Raw genomic sequence first — 19870 nt, 5'->3', positions numbered from 1 at the left:
CGTATGAACAATCCACAGCAGGAACGTAAGTGACTTTGCTCTGGAATTCTGGAGTTTTATTACAAACAGGAAATTATTCACTTAACATGAAATATTTCTTTTGAGAAAGGACGACACTTAATTTCACAATTTTTTAAAAATTTGAAATAATTTGTTCAAATCTATTTAGGATGCATTTCATTTGGGAAAAAAAAGATCTGTCCATCTGTTGCTTTTGGAATCTTTGATAGAAATACACTTTTCAGACTAAAGTTAATATCAGTGACAATTGCTACAGCAGCTACACACTGTAGTTTCTCTTGTGAAAAGCCAACAAATCATTTTGAGTACAGAAACTTGTCGAAACTACATGTTTTCTCTCCTCGTCTCTAAAATGCTGCTCTTGGATGGTATTTGTCTTTTCTGGTCCTGGCATGGTGCTTAGGCTGGTATTTTCTCCAGTGCTTCTTTGTGGTTGTGAAATACAAGCAGTGGAAGCTCCAAGAAAAATGTGGAGCCCTAAAAGTGAACAAGACAAGGAAAGGATGAGAGAGCAGTGAGACTATTTATAGATGGTTCACAAAGGCAGTCATGTCCTATTCTCAAGCGTATAATCTATATTGCTAGGCTAATGCTAACAGCTCTACATCAAAAGCAATCCATTAAACTGAAGTTGGGCATTTTGTGTGAAGTATTTACTATAGTAAACCACTTGTGGTCAAGTGTAGCTTTGCATTGACGTCTAATTCCACTTAATGCTTTTTACACTTTCTCTATTAAAGTTCATGTCAACAGAACCCGTTTATAACCAGTGGATCTTAAAATATTTTAGAAAGAAAAACAAAAAACACACCTATTAAATGAAACAGACAGGACACACCCACTAATAAAATAAATAAACCCACTAAGAGTTTATTGTAACGAGCGTCTTATAAATGTTTATGGCCTTTACTTGTACAGTTGCTTTACTTTTTAAATTAGTCTTGTTTAGTGTAGTTGTTTTTTTTTTATTTCCTTATAAATATTAATTTAAATATATTAAAAAATAATATACTTCTCTGTGACTTTTCTTTTATGTATTTTCCTCTATTAGAGCCGTAATTAAATCTCGAAAAACAGAGAAGCCATCTTTTTTTAGCCCGACTTGTTAGAGTCCAACACTAGTAAAACTTGTGGACACAAACAGCTCAAATAACAACTCATTTATACGTTTAACATAATTCATTCATGTGCCAGACATCAGCCTTCCATTCTCCCCTTAAGCCTCCTTTTGTGCGTCTTTCTTAGACCAATCAATAGCATCGCCTTACAGCTCATTTAGTGGTCTATTCTCCCGTCTAGACTCAAGTGCTTTTTTGCGCGCCTGCAGTGTGAAAATGATAAAGTTCACTTTTAATTTGAAATGCCTTCATTGATAAACAATGTAACAGGTTGATTTGATCAGATTATTGCAGTGTGACTGAGGATCGGCCGCATTCTGTCTGAGTCACAGTTAAAATCTCTCTCCATCATCATCATCATCATCATCATCACTGTAAAGTGTGACAGTGTTAGATGCTGGAGATATGAGGAAATAACTCGGCAGCAGAGCGTCCTGCTTTAATACAGAGGGATGTTTGCAGTGAAACAGAACTATTGGCTTCCATAATACGCTGTTTTAAATATAAATTGTTTAAAATGATCTGAGCTGAGCCTCATTAAATATGTGTGGGAACAGTTTGTAGTCCATCCTCATCTGCATATGACAGCTTGTTTCACTCTGTAGTGGATCAAACTGTGACTTTACGTTGGACAAAGTATGAAAATAGTTGAATCACTGTGACCAACATGGACAGAAGTCTGCGTCTGTCAGAGTTTTAATTAATCGTGCAGCAGCAGCTGAGTGATCACAGCTGCTGCTGAGCAACGCATGAGTCTGTGTGGCTTCAAATGTAACTAAGTCCATATTTCTAGTGCAATATAATGTTTCACCTTATCGGGGCGCTGCACTTATTCCAGGGTTAGAAGCGCGTAAGAGGAAAATGACTTAAGCACCCCGGAGAATGCACGTAAAGACAGCTTTAAATGGGAACACCTACATTTCAGGGCTGCTCCTCCCACAGTGCGTAACTGGGATGAAGGCACACAGCGACTGACTTAAATACAGGGTGAGAATAACACACAGCTAAAACGTACGCACATGGGAGAATAGAGCCCTTACTGCGTAGCACCGAAGCCCAACCTGAGCCCGAGTCAAAAGATATAAACTAAGACTGAACCTGAACTGTTGGGATCTAACCTCTATGGAATCTACTGAGCTGCTGATTAAAGGTGTAACGCTTCATCTATTTCATGGATGCATCGATTTATATTCCTACGATCCAACTACACCGATCTGTGCTCAGCAGGCTGTTCTTCCTGATGACACATATTCATTTAAAATCATTTCAAAAGGTCATCGATTGGATCGATTAAAGCAAATAATGCTTTTGATTTAAGCATGTCAGACTTTACAGTATGTGGGTGTGTTTTAAGACGTTACAGTTGACTGTTGTTACCTTGACAGGTCATAGTCACATCAGCTGCGACTATGACTCTGATCTACTAGAGCTACAACATTAACACAATGATAGCAATGACAATGGTAGCAATAACATCACTGATGTGGAGGATATTGTAAGTTCAAAGTAAACATGTTTTTTGACAGCAGGAGAGATGAGCTGTCACAGGTTTTGACTGCAACTGGAAAATGTTGATATTCTTAAACAAGAATATACACTTGAAACCTTATATCAATCTTACATTAGTGCAGGATTTTTGTTTATGTATCTATCGTCCGTCTTTTCAGTGTGTGTGCGGTGAATGAGTTCCCTCCTCCTTTCTATCTTTATCTGATAGCCCAATACACTCATTATCTTCTTTGCATAATTTAGGTGATGCTTCAGTACCAAAGGGGTCATTGTCACATCTCCAACACCTCTCCATCTATTCTTTATTTTCCCAATTCAAAAATTATCTTTGAAGCCGTTGTGGTTTATTTTTAGCTGGTTTATTGGATGCTTGTTCTAAATGCACATTAGGTTTAAACACAAACAAGCCTTTGTGCTTTAAGCACAAACATCACCACTGGCATTGATCAATGATCTATTTCAGTCTGTATGAAGTCATTAAATCATCTATCAGTAGTGCTAAAAGGCTGCTTCCTGAACTCTAAACCCCTCCCCACATCCCACCACAGTCCCATATTAAACCTGCTCCACCTTCTTAATCTTCTGTCCTTCACATTCTTGTTAGAAATGGAATTGATAAGGTTTTTATGATTCCAAACCCATTTTCATTTCTGCTTATTGATTCAATGCTTCATGGATTCTCATTTGGAAAAAGGGATAAATTGTCACAACGAGTGGGTGTGGTGGTGGAGGGTAGTGTTCATAAAACCAGTCCATGTACATTAAAACACAAACAAAAACCCAAATAAAAGAAACCAAAGGAGGCACAAGTTGAGCAGGGACAACATTAACCATGGTCTATCAACCACCCAGTGTCCAAACACTCAGATAAATAGAGAGGGAGGATTGATTAGGAGTGGAGAACACCTGAGTGGAAACAGGAGGGAGATAATCACTGACATCACGGGGAGGAGGAGCCATGAGCAGAAAGACCTGGAACACAAAGACAAAAGAGAAAACATGAAACTAGAACTGAAACTACACAAAACAAAGACTAAAAGAGGACACCAAAAGGTTAAACATCTGTGACTCACTGCTCATTGGTCGATCATTTTACTCTTCCCTGCCTCAGTGAAAAGAGGAGGAGCTAAAGCTAGAGGCCAATCAGACTCTGAACCAATCAGAATCTGTCCCTCATCATGGACGTCTACAAGAAATGAATGAGAAGGTTTATATTTAACGTTCACACTCTACTACTAGAATAATTTGGTTAGTTAGTTCGTGGCTTAATTCCCTAGTTCTGCTGCTGTTACACAGTTCAACAAACACATTAACTTATGAAATAACTCAATCTTCATTAAACTAAATCTGACAACATAATTTCAGCTCTGCTAGCTGTTAGCAGCTAGGTGTGTGACAGAACAATCCATTAGTTTTAAAATCATCTGAAGAGAACAAGAAATGACACTTAAATCTCTAGAAGAGTCTAAGCATCAATAGGTTATAAATGATTCATGTATTTATTTGGGAATCACGACTAATTAATCGCAAATCTGAAAAAAAAAATATTCATGACACATTTTTTTCAGATTGGCCAAAAAAATACCAGCAATTAATCACAGTGTATTGCATTGCCAGCTTCTAATAAACAAACATGTAGGAAAATAGGTTTATTTTAACCAAATATTTGCGTAGAATGTGCATAACTCTGAGGTGTAACAAAAATAACCTAGTACGTCATTAAAAGACAAAGCTTATAACAAATACATTTCTTGTGATTAAAAACATTGTTTGTGCAACATTGTACTATTCTATAATGTAAACGAGGAACAGAAAAATAGAACCTCAGCTGTAAAGCACGCACAATTAGCAATTACTTTATTTAAAACTTTGTTTGAAATGCAACTATGTAATGTAAACACTGTACAGTCATTTTTCACAGCAGCAGTAGAACATCAGTAACAAAAATTAATTGGTTTCAATCAGTAAATTCATGCAACGACTGGAAGTTTTTAGCAGTACAAAACCCTCTGCAGACAAAATAACCACCTGTCTTCTAGGGTTCTTAAAACATTCTAAAACCTGTTAATCCTGAACTTTAGACCTCTTCTGAGATGTATTATATTTGTGCATTAGTTTAGCAGTTTTCACATATTCTACAAGAGACACACGAGTTTCTCTACATGAGCAGAGGAGAGAGAAGCTCTCCTTTTCTGAATCACGTGTCCTGAGAGGGAGAACAGTCTCTCACAGGTCACAGTGGTGCCAGGAGAAGAGAGATATTTGCAAGCAAGGAGTGATGGTTTACTGTAAGAGACCTTTCTCTTCAGCCACCACTGCAGAGGGCATTCATCCATCTCAAGTTTTGATTCTGACTTGTGACGGTTCAACATCATTTGGATGGTCTCTGCATCTTCGTCCGTGTCTGATTGAGACACTCCAGACTTGTTTGCCGTAGTCCGCCCTGTCTGACACCACCGCCGCTTAACCCGGATGCGTCGCTCGTAGATGGTACATTAAGGAAGTGTTAAGTGTGTGTTTTGAGTTATCCAATGCTAGCTCAAGCTGTAGCAGCATTAGCTACAAGAAACGAAAGTGTGTCCTCTTCTTCTCTGAGAAAACAGCACACTGGATGTCTATGGCACATTACTTCCTCTGCTCTGTATGGAGTTTATCATTGTACTGTGCCTAGGGAAGGAGCAGTGGTCAAATTTATCAATGCATCAATTCATTTTAACGCGTTAAAATGAAATGCAAATCGTTGACGTTTCCCAGCCCTAGTATTCATGTTTTTATTGGAGTGTGTTTATTTTACAGATACGAGTCATGTTACTGTGGTTAGTGAGTACACTGTTGGTTCTGGTGCCCCTGAACGCTGTTGAAGATGATGACGTACGAGCAGGTAAAAACATCACTGATGACATCATTAGACTTAAAACGTAGGTTACAAGAGGTAACCATGGATCTCTCCACTGCATATTCTATATGTAAGACACACCGCGAGTGGATAGAGCAGCACCCGCCCATGACATAAATTGTGTGTCCTCCGAATGAGACGTTTCCGTCACCAGTGCACCGAACAAAAGAATCACCACGTGGATGTCAACGAACTATATGCAATGTACAAAATATACACACCCCAGGCCAGCAAATACAGCTGACTGCCGGTCATTGCCGCTTGATGACAATGCGCCAGACGCTACCAAGGCCAGCCTGACGCTATGGCTCAACTAGTTTGATTCCTCCTCAGGTGCCGGGGAAGCCTCTTCTTGCCATGGAGGAAGGTCATCAACAAAGTGCCCTAGCACATCCACCTTGGCCTCTTCATTATCCTCTTCCCTCTCCACCTTGATTTTTAAATCAGGCAATATCATCCTGAGAGGCGGGACTGGAAGGGGGTTTCCGGACCCTCAGCCAGGCTCCGCCCCTCTGAGGTGCTTAGCCTGCCGGGACCCAGTGGACGAAGCAACCTGCTCATTCTTTCCAAACACCCTGTAGCGGGTCTCCAACAAGTGCACTGGAAAAAAAAAGCCGTTCATTCACGAGGAAGGGTTCTCTCTCGCCAATGTGACGTGGTTAACTCCCAGACACAATACACACCATTCATTTCCATCCTCAATGGGCCTCTGCACCCCACAACGCTTACAGTTATGGCCACGGCTCGCCATCTCACCAAAGCTTGCCAAATCTTGAGAGAGGTCGACACCACAATTGAGGAGGAGGAAGTGTCAACCAGCTAGAGCTTGAGCTGTCACGTGTATGTGCAAACGACACCAACGCCTCCCCGTGGCTTGGACGGACAGTTTATTTCTATGGTGCGTGAACAACACATCAGAGCAATAAGCCTTTTCACACTCTGGAACTGCGCATGTGCAACCTGGGGGTGGAGAGCTCATTCACTCTAATGATATTTCCAACCTAGCAGTATTTGTAATTTTATTCCAGAGATCTTTAGTGTTTAAATAGTGTTTATATTATTAATATTACACATATTTGGACTTGAGGAGGGACCAGGGTTTTCCGCTGATGCCACTTTTGGCCGCTCTGAGCACGAGCTCTGTTAAAAACCAATGGGAGCAACTCAGCAGCAGTATAGAAGCAAGGGCAGTCCCCTCGCTTCCACACAGGTGACCCCTGGTGGACGAAAAAACACAGACTACCTGGGTCTCTAGAGGGAAGAATTCCGACTCTACCCAGGAATGATGCCCGTATCTGAGCACTTTGTAAAACCGATGAGAGAAGCAGTATCAAAGTGACAGACCTCCTCTGTTGCCACATTCCTCTCCTAAGCTTTGAACTTGTGATTGTTATGTATTTTTTTCTGTATTCATCTTTATTATTGTTAGTGTCTTTTTTTACTTGTGTAGTTGTTTTAACACCTGTGGAGTGTCTTATAAATAAAATACATCATTATTGTTGATGGGACACGCGAGATTTCCGACTGTGAAAAGGACAGTATGAGTTTTCAATGAAAAGGTAAATTTACGAGGTCCACCATTCACTAACCAGGTCCATGAATATATTTATTAAGCTATTATTTTAATTCAATTTACAAATTTGAAGGAAGTACACAAGATGGACACTAAACAGTTCGATAAGTGAAACTGCACTGATCAGCTAATTGGTCACTGTTTAAAAACCTGAATTTTTTGCTCATTTGCAGCATCAGCTTTAGCAGCTAACTCTGCATTTCTACCTTTGAGACCCATACTATGTTTCCGCAAAAAATCTTTCAAGGAATCAACGCTCCAACAGGAAAAATAATCTAAATCTCTGTCAGACTCGTTGTGAGCCAAGGCGAGTTTATCCCTCTTGACCATTGAACTCACGTGCGATAACTGCGCAAGATTTAAGAGAGTGTGAAAAGGTTTATACGCCAGGAACGTCTGCCAGATTACTCACAACTGACAGCACTACCGCCTGTACCGTGGCCGGGATAGCCAGACAGGCTTCGTACCTGTGGCGCGTCAGTCCCTTTTCAGAACAATATGCCAGGCACGGATTGTGAAAAACTCCTTTCTCTCTCTCTTTTCTTTGTGGAGTAAACAGTAACCACGAGATACAATTCTCTCTTACACTTGATAAGTGGCAAATACTGTCTCCTCCTAACACACACACACACACAATTGGAATTCACACAAACACCAACCTGCTCTCGTGGAATCCAAATGATCAGTGACAGTGTGGTGCACATGCTGCCCTTATACTGTCATTAGTCACCTCACAGGTGGGTTGTCTGAAAGCTAATTGTCCACAACGTCACCTGACCCTGTGGTCAGCCCCATACATATGGAATACGTAGTGGAGAGATAGTCTCGATGCGATAGAGAACGACATTTATCACTGATGACATCATTAAAACATATAAATTTATCACTGATGTAGAGTGAAGCTGAATGCGATAGTATGTAAATATGTACAGTATATTAACGTCACATCTTTGTAACCTTTGACATCATCTGCTGTGTGTGTGTGTGTATGTGTGTGTGTGTAGGTTGCAGTACAGCTACCAATGACCTTGTGTATATAATTGATGGATCATGGAGTGTGGGTCTCACTGACTTTGAAACAGCAAAACAGTGGATTATTAACATCACCAGTCAGTTTGAAATGAGTTCCTATTACACACAGGTCTGTTCTTTTATCTGTTTAATGGTTTCTCTGTTTATATGTTTCTCTGTTTATATGTTTCTCTGTTTATATGTTTTTCTGTTTATTTGTTTCTCTGTTTATGTGTTTCTCTGTTTATGGGCCTATACGACAAAGCTAGATAATTATATCCTGGAATAATCTCCGTTAGCGGGCTTCACTTAACCAAACATTACCTGTCAGAGAGAAGCTGTCCTACAAAGGTCGATCACAACAAGCAAAGTGATTTCAGCTTCGGTACGTGCACGCTGCCATGAAAGGGGTGGAGATTGCAGCGTCTGACCAATCAATGGAGAACCCGGCAGAGTGACCGCCTTTACAAAGAGGAACAGCTTATGATCTTAAACAAATATAATGAATTTAAATTAATGGTGAGAGTAAAGCGCAACAATGTTTGTGCAGCACGCACCAGGAGGCGGAGCTTTTATACTTGCTCAGATCGGATCCACTTCATAACTTGGTCCCAACCAGGTTAAGTGTTTATCTTAAGTTTAAAATTATGAATAGTTAAAATCCATAATTCAGACCAAAAACAACTCTGTTGTTACAGCAAAGGCAGAAATTATTTATGATATAAATCCAGTGGATGATAAACGGACAGCGCTTAGTTTCATTTTATTACAGCGCACACGTTTTTCTATTCAAGTAGACCTATTTATCACACACACTGACTTCACCCATCTATGCAAACGAAGACAGGCTTCATCAGCTGACTATAGATCAGTCCATCAGATATACTGTAAATCTATATCTTTCCTAAATGATGTAATCGGTAAACAAACGAATTGCATCAATGTCTAAATATTCTCTCTCTGCTGTCAGCTGTCAGATCAGATCCACACAGTGACTTGTTCACACATTACCTTTTATTGGACAACTCGCTTTTTAACAACACTTATTGGTCAGGAGGCGGGACTTTAGCACTCCCCCAGATCCTAGCCAGAGCAAAACCTTCTTCGACCAGGCTAGTCGTTCAGCATAAGTTACCATGGGGATTTAGCTTTGTAAGATGTTAGCGAGCTTCGTAGTCCAGCACACACTGATTAAATCCTGTTAGCGCGGCGAGGTAATCTCGCTTCGTAACATAGGCCCCATATGTTTCTTTGTTTATGTTTATTTGTTTATCTGTTATCTGTTTCTCTGTTTCTCTGTTTATCTGTTGATCTGTTTATCTGTTTATCTGTTTATCTGTTTATCTGTTTATCTGTGATCTGTTTCTCTGTTTATGGGGCTATACTACTATTAACTAACCAGTATGTGCTGTCCTACGAAGCTCGCTAACGTCTTACGGAGCTAAATCACCATAGTAACTTAGGCTGAACGACTAACCTGGTTGGGACCAGGTTTTGTTCTGGCTAGGATCTGAGTGAGTGCTAAAGCCCCGCCTCCTGGCCTATCAGTTCTCTTTGAAAGTGACCTGCCCATTGTTAGAAGATCCTGGTTGGTGCAGATCTGAAAGCTGTGTTTAGGAAAAGAGATTATTAATGGATAAATTATTTTTAAAAAAAAAAAAAAAAAAAAAAAAAAAATTAATGGATAAATTAATCATTTCATTTACCAATGACATCCTTTAGGAAAGATATAGATTTATATCTGATGGACTGATCTACAGTCAGCTGATGAAGCCTGTGCCTCTGTATTCATTCAACAAATGTAAATACGTCAAATTATAACCATAGGCTAATTTCCATCTGTTGTCCATTTGTTTATCTGTTTATCTGTTTCTCTGTTTCTATGTTTCTCTGTCTCTCTGTTTATCTATATTCTGATATTCCTGCCATCTGTATATGTTCCTGATATAAAATGACAGGCCTTGATCTTTGTTTTATTCACAGGTCGCTGTTATCCAATACAGTGATACACCTAGACTGGAAATTCCTCTTGGAAAACACAGAAGTGCTTCAGAGTTTATTGAAGCAGTTCAAAGCATCAGCTATCTGGGAGGAAACACACAGGTATGGAAACACACCTTCATTATATTAAACATACATTAACTATAGGACAGATTATCTATGGGCTGAAATAGACTTTTACCCAAACTGACGTTAGTCTAAGGACAGATGTTGTATTAATTATATTATATATACAGCTATTAAAGGTGAACAGCTCGTTTTTTTTTTTTTTTAAAAAGTGTATTTTGTTGCTTAAATCTATAGAAAAGCAGGTATAGACTATTTATTCAGCTACCATTAACGCACACACTACATTAATATTATATATTATATACATTATATATATTCTTTAATTCTTTAATCCCATGTTCAGACAGGGAGGGCTATAAAGTTTGCGGTGGACCACGTGTTCGCAACATCCCAACGAGAACGTCTGGTGAAGAATCGAATTGCTGTGGTCGTCACTGATGGAAAATCTCAAGACGATGTGGTGAAACTTTTATTTATTTAATCACATTTAGTGGGAAATCCACATAATGTTTAGAGCTGGTTCTACCCAGAACATTATGTGGTTAAATAGATACCAGATGTTTACCCAATATTTACCTAATATTTCTTTGATGTTTACCTAATGTTTTCCTAGTCCCTATGCTACGTATCTAGATAATTATATTAAGATTAATATCCATTAGCAGGCTTCAGCTAACCAAACATTTCCAGTCAGAGAGAAGCTGTCCTACGAAGGTCGATCACAACACGCTAATTTAAGCCTGATTTCAGCCTCAGTACGTGAGTGTTCACATGAAAAGAGTAGAGATTACATCATGTGACCAATCAATGGAGAAGGAGGAGTTTATGATCTTAAATAAATATAATGAATATAAATCCATGATGACAGCGAAGAGCAGCAGTTGTGCAGCGCACCAGGAGGCGGAGCTTTTATACTCCCTCAGATCAACCGGTTAGGGTTTGCTTAAGTTTAAAATTATGAATATTTAAAATCCTTAATTCAGACATAAATAATCTCACGTTTTTACGCATTCACAGAGTCGGTGATTCGCTGCCAGAATTCCCTCCTGGTGCGCAATGCACTAATGCTGCATTCACACCGAATGCGTCTTCTGCGGCACCGGTCGCGTCTGCCGCACAAAACGTTGCGGAGGCTTCGCAGGATCAAAAAATGTCCCCATTTGTTTCATCTATGCGTTTGAAGAGAAGCACCGCCCACCAGCGACACATCCAACTCGGTGAGTTTCACTGGCTGCTGAAGCGAGGAGCTGTGCTCCTTTTTCTCCTCTCACAAACATAAACCACCAGTGAAAAAAGCCGGTGTGATTAGCGGCTAATGCTATCCTAGCTCAGTGCTACAGAGAGAACTTTTACCTGCTACTACCACCTCCTCGCTGATTCTCCTCCACGCCAAATCCTTCCTAATCTGGTCCCGGTTATTAAGGCTGTGTCATACAGCTCCAGGTGGTCACACACAGCTTCTACTCCATGGTTGAACAGACCGGTGTCCGTGTCATCGTCAACAAAGACTCTGATTGGCTTTCGTCAGGCGAAACAGTCGCAGGAGTTCAATATTTTCAACTCTTGCGAATGTGCAAATGTGATGAAATATCATGAGCGCATCTATCCATTGACTTTGTATGTAATCGCAAACATTTTGTGACGCATCCGGTGTGAACGCAGCATAACACTGTTGCTCTTCGCTGTCATCATGGATTTAAATTCATTAGATTTGTTTAGGACCATAAGCTGTTCCTCCATTGTAAAAGACGGTCGCTCTGCCAGATTTCTCCATTGTAGTGATTGATCAGATGCTGCAATCTCCACCCCTTTTATGGGAGCACGCGCATACCCAGGCTGAAAACACTTGGCTTGAATTAGCGTGTTGTTATCGACATTCATAGGACATCTCTCTGACAGGGAATGCTTGGTTAGGTGAAGCCCGCTAACGGAAATTAATCCAGGATATATTTACCTAATGTTCCTCTGATGTTTACCGGGGGGGTATTTCATCAAAGCGCTAATTAATAATAATAGAACCAGGCCTATGTTTTAAACCTGGTTTAGCTAAGCCGTCCGTGACCATGCTGGCTTTGACCATTCCATCAAACTCTTCTCAGCTTGATGCTCGTCAGCTGAGCCAATCCACTGACAGTGTTTGGATTAAGTGGACATCTTCATAAAACCCCACGAGATCGATCACAGATTTAAATGGTAAATGGTAAATGGACTTGATTTTATATAGCGCTTTATCACCACACTGAAGCAGTCTCAAAGCGCTTTACATATCAGCTCATTCACCCATTCACTCTCACATTCACACACCAGTGGGACAGGACTGCCATGCAAGATGCTAGTCGACCACTGGGAGAAACTTAGGGTTCAGTGTCTTGCCCAAGGACACTTCGACACATAGTCAGGTACTGGGATCGAACCCCCAACCTCTCGATCAGAAGACGACCACCTGAGCCACGGTCGCCCTTTAATGATTAGAGAGTGAGGGCGCATGCACTGCAGCTTTTAATCTGATTAAACAGCCAATAGAAACCAATGCTGAGACCAACAGGAAGTGACATCATCTGTTACTGAGCAGTGAGAATGAAGTTGAAGAAGTTTCTGTGGTTTGAACCTTTTAAAAATAGTAATGGATTAAACATTGTGTTATTTAGTCAATTTATCATGGAGAACAACTGAAGCATGTGATCACACACTCATCATGTGGGTTTGGTAAGTTTTTTAACACTTGTCAGCGTTTCATAAAAGACATGCTGTAACTCACAATTAAATAGAATGTAATTTATGAGACTTGTGAGTGTTTTGATGAATAGTGTTGTGGCGGTTTTGAATGAAATGAGACAGAGTCAAGTTGTAGGGTTTATTGGTCAGAAGCAGACACAGGGTTTATTTGGTCAAAGAGGTTTAGACTCAGACTGGTCTGGGATTCAGAGGTTTCCATGTGTGTGTGTCCCAATGAATCTGTAGATCTCAGGGTTTTGTATGGTGCTGATAGCGCTAATCATAACAATGACACAGTCTCTGAGGAGAGACTTTGACAAATGTTATCAGTGTAAGATGGTATCTGGCCTGCTTAGGGCAGTGTGACCAGGACAGGGAGAGATTCTGTAATCACATCAAAACTGTTTCTTGGAACATTAATTTCAAATGAACAGAAGGATGTCACATCCAACACTGCTCCCGGTGCAGGTTATCAGCACGCACGGAAGATGTGCACGCTGATCACCTCCTGAAAAGCAACACTGTTCATGGAGTTTTTCATCAGGGAGCCTTAGTGCTCTGCCCTGTGACTGTCCCTGAACAGCCCCTCTCTCTCTGTATATTCACAGCTTTTTCATTATTAATCTCTGGAATCTGGATCCTCAATGAATATGGACATATACCGTGCAGTAAACGGAGAGCGATGGATATGCACGTATGCACGCATATTATTATTACTGATGGTTTAAACACATGAAGACTGATTAAAATTAAACTAATTGAAAATACGGTTCACATTAAACAAGTAATGAGACTATGATTCTATCGTCATTAATCAACTTAAAACCTCAATTAAGCATTTACCATGATATTCTGTTTCACTAAATGACTTCTTTAATAATGGAGCAGGTTTGACCCACGGACTGTGTAACTATGGTAACTAAGGTTAAACCTGAGCTGAGTTTGATGAAATCCCCCTCTGATGTTTATCTAATATTTACCTAATTTTTATCTAATATTTAGCTAATGTTTACCTCATGTTTCTCTGTTGTTTACCTGATGTTTACCTAATATTTGCCTAATATTTACCTAATGTTTACCTAATATTTACCTAATGTTTGCCTAATGTTTACCTAATGTTTGCCTAATATTTACCTAATGTTTACCTAATGTTTACCTAATATGTACCTAATGTTTACCTAATATTTACCTAACGTTTACCTAATGTTCCTCTGATGTTTACCTAATGTTTGCCTAATGTTTACCTAATGTTTGCCTAATATTTACCTAATGTTTACCTAATGTTTACCTAATATATACCTAATGTTTACCTAATGTTCCTCTGATGTTTACCTAATGTTTGCCTAATGTTTACCTAATGTTTGCCTAATGTTTACCTAATGTTTGCCTAATATTTACCTAATGTTTACCTAATATATACCTAATGTTTACCTAATATTTACCTAATATTTACCTAATGTTTACCTAATGTTTACCTAATATATACCTAATGTTTACCTAATGTTCCTCTGATGTTTACCTAATGTTTGCCTAATGTTTACCTAATGTTTGCCTAATGTTTACCTAATGTTTGCCTAATATTTACCTAATGTTTACCTAATATATACCTAATGTTTACCTAATATATACCTAATGTTTACCTAATATTTACCTAATATTTACCTAATGTTTACCTAATGTTTACCTAATATATACCTAATGTTTACCTAATATATACCTAATGTTTACCTAATATTTACCTAATATTTACCTAATGTTCCTCTGATGTTTACCTAATGTTTGCCTAATGTTTACCTAATGTTCCTCTGATGTTTACCTAATGTTGACCTAATATTTACCTAATGTTGACCTAATTTGTACCTAATGTTTACCTAATATTTACCTAATGTTTACCTAATGTTCCTCTGATGTTTACCTAATATTTACCTAATATTTACCTAATGTTTACCTAATGTTCCTCTGATGTTTACCTAATATTTACCTAATATTTACCTAATGTTGACCTAATTTGTACCTAATGTTTACCTAATATTTACCTAATGTTTACCTAATGTTCCTCTGATGTTTACCTAATGTTTACCTAATATTTACCTAATGTTCCTCTGATGTAGGTCGATGCCAGTATGGAGGCTCGTTCACTTGCCATCACTCTTTTTGCTGTGGGAGTTGGTAGTGAGATTACTTCTTCAGAGCTGATGTCAATTGCCAACAAACCCTCAGCATCCTATGTTCTATACGCTGAAGACTACACCACGATTAATCATATTCAGAACTCCATGGAACAAAAGCTGTGTGAAGGTCAGAAACTTTGGTTTTTACTGCTTTTGTTGCTGTAATAATACTTAGTCGTCTCACCTCAAAAACATGAACATCTGACCTAGCAGTAGTCAAAAGGAAGAGAAAAATAAAATAAATGCGACCTTTTTCAACATCTTATGATCAACTAGAATGTGATCATTGCTAATTGTCCTGTTTTTTTGGATATCATACCAAAGATTGTTTTAGTCTCCACATCCAAGGGTAGGGAAACGTCATCTAACACAGAAACATCTGCTAAAACACATCACACTGTGCTACAACAACATTCTGGACCAACCTAATAGAGACTTCCAAAGACTCTTTGGCTTCCCTCTGCGTCCCTGCAGAGAGTAAAGCTCTCCAATTTACATAAACAGTCAATGAAACATCAAGTCCAACCAGCCCAGTAGTTACACGTAAACAAAAGAAATGATCATCTAAGACCACATAATAGACATCAGGGTTTTCAGTGAAAAAACCAACACCAATGTCAACATGTCAACAGTTAATAATATTGATATGTCGCTATTATTAATAAGTCAATAATATTGATAGGTAACTAATATCGACAAGTCAATAATATCGATTTTGTATCATATTTTGCATTTTATTTAGTATTATATTTTGCATTAAATTTAGTTTTATATTTTGCTTTATATTAAGTATTATATTTTGCAATATATTTTGTTTTATATTTTTCATTATATTTAGTATTATATTTAGCATAATATTTTGTATTATATTTTTCATAATATTTCGGATTATAATTTGTTTTATATTTTGCATAATATTTTGCATTATGTTTTGTATATATTTTGCATTAATTTTGTATTATATTTTGCATTACATTTTGTTATATTTAGTATTATATTTAGTACTATATTTTGCATTATATTTTGTAATTATTTTGCATTATTTTTGTATTATATTTTGCATTATATTTTGTTATTATTTTGCATTCATTTTGCATTATATTTTTATTATATTTTGCATTATATTTTTATTATATTTTGCATTATATTTTTATTATATTTTGTATTAACACACATGTTTTTACACTGAGGCTTTTTTTTCCAGAGTCCGTTTGTCCGACTCGGATCCCAGTGGCATCTCGGGATGAGAAAGGCTTTGAACTCATGGTTGGTCTGAACATTGACACTAAAGCTCAGAGAGTTGCAGGTTCTCTAGTCTCAGAGGAGGCGTACGCCCTCACCTGGTCCACAGACATCACTGAGAACACCAGGTACATCATCATCAACTCAAACCATTGACTAAACAAGACCCAATCATCATAACTAGGACATCTTTCAGAGATATCTTCCCAGAAGGCCTCCCTCCATCGTACGTGTTCGTCTCCACCCTGAGGCTGAAGGATACGACAAGAGAATTGACCTTTGACCTCTGGAGAGTGCTTTCAAAGGAACGGGAGACCCAGGTGGCAGTGACGCTCAACGGGAAACGCAAAGAAGTGGTTTTTACTACGACTAGTGAGACACAAAGAGAACAGAGAGCGTCATTCACCTCAGGACTCCAGGTTTGAACTGAACAATTAAATCATCTCTTTATAGACATTATGATAAAATAAAAGATGCATGGCGAATATAAAAACTTTTCAGCTGTTCTTCTTGTCTCCTCTAATTTAAGGTGAACCTTTAGTTATCATCGACATTATTAAAGGGAGGATTTATAGGAGCCAAAGCCGTTATTTTACCGTTAACCCTTTCAGCTCAAGGTGAAGATCAAAGTATGAAAACACAGACTCTACACTGTATTTAACACATGGAAAGTCCTCAGTTTTTACCTTGGGTACATTCATCTCTGTGTGGTTCACAGGGTAATAATCACCCCCCCCCACCACCCCAGGGCTGTAAATGCTCACCATGTATTTCCACGTTTAATTTGGTTTGCTTTGATGTAGAATGAGGAGAAAGCCTGTGATTTGTCAACTACAAGCGATGGCAGAAACTCCAGCCATTGAACAGGAGCGGCTGTGTTTGTTTGTGGTGGAAACAGGAAGTGGTTTCCTTCAGACTCTGTGAACTATAAATGTTTGCCGGATATTTAAAGAACACGTCACAGGATTTACTGCTCAATGGAACGGATCCTTTAAAAACGTGACAATTTCACATTCATCCAGTTTGGATTTAGGAGAATGTAATTCACATCCTGACTTTAACTTGTCATAATGATCTAATGATTAATATTTGACCTTTCCCTGCTCTGTCCTTCAGGCTCTCTTTAATGGAAAATGGCATCAGCTGAAACTGGTGGTGAGGCCACGTTCGGTCACGGCTTTCCTGGACGATCGTCTCATCCAGAAACTATTGTTAGAGCCAGTGGAGCCTATTTATATAAATGGATTAACACAGGTGGCCAAGAAGCCTGGAGCTGACGTCTCTGTGCAGGTGAGACGGAATAACATGAGAATCCAACAGTTGGTCAATTAATAGCAAAGATCTGAACACGACTATTTGTGTAAAGCTGTTGACTATAAAATAAGATCAAGAAGCATAAAAACTGCTAAAGGTGCACTTTCTTTCCGATGGTTATTTGATTGATTGCTTCTGAAATGTATTGATTTACTAATGACTAAGGGCTCTATTCTCCCATGTGCGTAAGTCCAAAAAGCCGTGCAGCGGCGCTGTTTTTGGCTGTGTGCTATTCTCTCCCTGTACTTAAGTCAGTCGCTGCGCGCCATCATCCCAGTTACGCACTGTGGGAGGAGTAGCCCTGAAATGTGGGTGTTCCCATTCAAATCTGGCTTTACGCGCATTCTCCGGTGTGTGTAAGTCCTTTTCCTCTTATGCGCTTCTAACCCTGGAATAAGCTCAGCGCCCCCATAAGGTGGAACATTATATTGCACTAAAAATATGGACTTAGTTACATTTTAGCCACACAGACTCATGCTTTAATTACAACTCTGACAGACGTAGACTTCTGTCCACGTTGGTCACAGTGATTCAACTATTTTCATACTATGTCCAACGTAAAGTCACAGTTTGATCCACTACAGAGTGAAACAAGCAGTCATATGCAGATGAGGATGGACCACAAACTGTTCCCACACATATTTAATGAGGCTCAGCTCAGGTCACTTTAAACTATTTATATTTAAAACAGCGTATTATGGAAGCCAATAGTTCTGTTTCACTGCAAACATCCCTTTGTATTACAGCAGGACGCTCTGCGGCCGAGTTATTTCCTCATATCTCCAGCATCTAACACTTTACAGCGATGATGATGATGATGAAGGTGATGATAATGATGATGATAATCAAGACTCAGTCACACTGCAATAATCTGATCAAATCAAACTGTTACATTGTTTAACAATGGAGGCGTTTCAAATGAAAAGTGAACTTTATGATTTTCATGGATTTCAATGACATTTACAAGCGTTGGGAAAACTCCATCTGCGTAACTGCAGGCGCGCAAAAAAGCGCTTAAGTCCAGACGGGAGAATAGAGCCCTTAGTGAATAGTTTAGTGCAGCCCAATGTGATGACACGTTTTATTTATTTATTATTATTATTTATTTTCCTCAGGTGCATATACAGAAGCTGCGTTTGTACTGTGATCCGTATCAGAGTGAGAGAGAGACGGCGTGTGAAATCTACTCTGTGGTAAAACGTTTATTTTCACATCAGCTATGGCGTCACATTAGCGCCAAAAGGCCACACGCGTGAAAACAAGAACCTCGCGCATAAAACCCTTAGTTAGCGCGCTCGCAGTCCTTCTATGAGGTGAATTCTCCCGCACGTGTGCGCTCGACATCACTTTCTGCTCGCTTGAACTTATTGAAGAGGGCGGGGCTATGGTGAATAAAGCATGAAAGTGTCCATTCGTACGGTTGTCGTACGTACAACCCCCAGGCTATTGGTACGTTTACCAAAGTACACGTATGTAGCATCTTAGGGTTAGGGTTAGGTTGTAACCCAATATTGCAACAATTTTTAGGCTTAGGGATAAGGTTAGGTTTACGGTTAGGTTTAGTCTTAGCCACGTGACCTAAACTGGCCAATGAGGGGCGCTGCGTATGGATAGAATCTCGGTATATTGATACGGCAACCATACGGATAGCCACTGCCACAAAGCTGAGCTGCCATGACAGTAAATGTCCCCACCGTGGGATGATTAAAGATACTCTACTGTACTTTACTCTAAAAAAGCATGTGTTTCAGGAGCCAATAGACGCTCACTGCTACTCCTCTTATCTCTGATTGGTCGCCTTACAGCATTAAACTCCAACACATTAATAATGACAGTATGACAGTGTGAATAGTGTGATTAGAGCTCTACCGTGACTGATGCATGCAGCACCACAGCTACTGTAGGGTGGGACACCCGCCCAACTCAGCACTGGAGACAGGAGGTGTTTAATCTGACCAATCAGAGAGAAGAGTAGCAGAAATGTCTATTTGCTCCCCAAACACATGCTTTTTGTCACCATAGCCCCGCCCTCTTTAATACATTCCAGCATGCTAGCTAAGGGTTTTATGCGCACGGTTCTTGTTTTCACGCGTGTGACTTTTTGGCTCTGATGTGACGCCATAATCAACACGTCTGAATGTCACTCTGTAGTAAAATCCTTTTTCTCATACACAGGATGATGAGCGGGTGAGTTTAATCCTTTCCCACTATCTGAACACCTTGGTTGTAT

General features: G+C 39.2%; 1 protein-coding gene across 1 annotated transcript in view; it reads left to right on the top strand.

Annotated features, from left to right (window-relative positions):
• Positions 1-19870, top strand: part of LOC114454180 (collagen alpha-1(XXI) chain) — a 51773-nt gene that overhangs the window by 5309 nt on the left and 26594 nt on the right. Inside the window, 10 exon segments of the mRNA XM_028434442.1 lie at positions 5445-5529; positions 8122-8258; positions 10112-10231; positions 10542-10658; positions 15025-15211; positions 16289-16454; positions 16523-16745; positions 17443-17616; positions 18756-18833; positions 19816-19827. Coding sequence (XP_028290243.1) covers positions 5454-5529; positions 8122-8258; positions 10112-10231; positions 10542-10658; positions 15025-15211; positions 16289-16454; positions 16523-16745; positions 17443-17616; positions 18756-18833; positions 19816-19827 — 1290 coding nt within the window. The 5' untranslated portion in view covers positions 5445-5453.

This window comes from Gouania willdenowi, chromosome 20, assembly GCF_900634775.1.
Source record: "Gouania willdenowi chromosome 20, fGouWil2.1, whole genome shotgun sequence".
NCBI classification, from domain to species: Eukaryota; Metazoa; Chordata; class Actinopteri; order Blenniiformes; family Gobiesocidae; genus Gouania; species Gouania willdenowi.
This window is presented reverse-complemented; position numbering and strand designations above follow the sequence as displayed.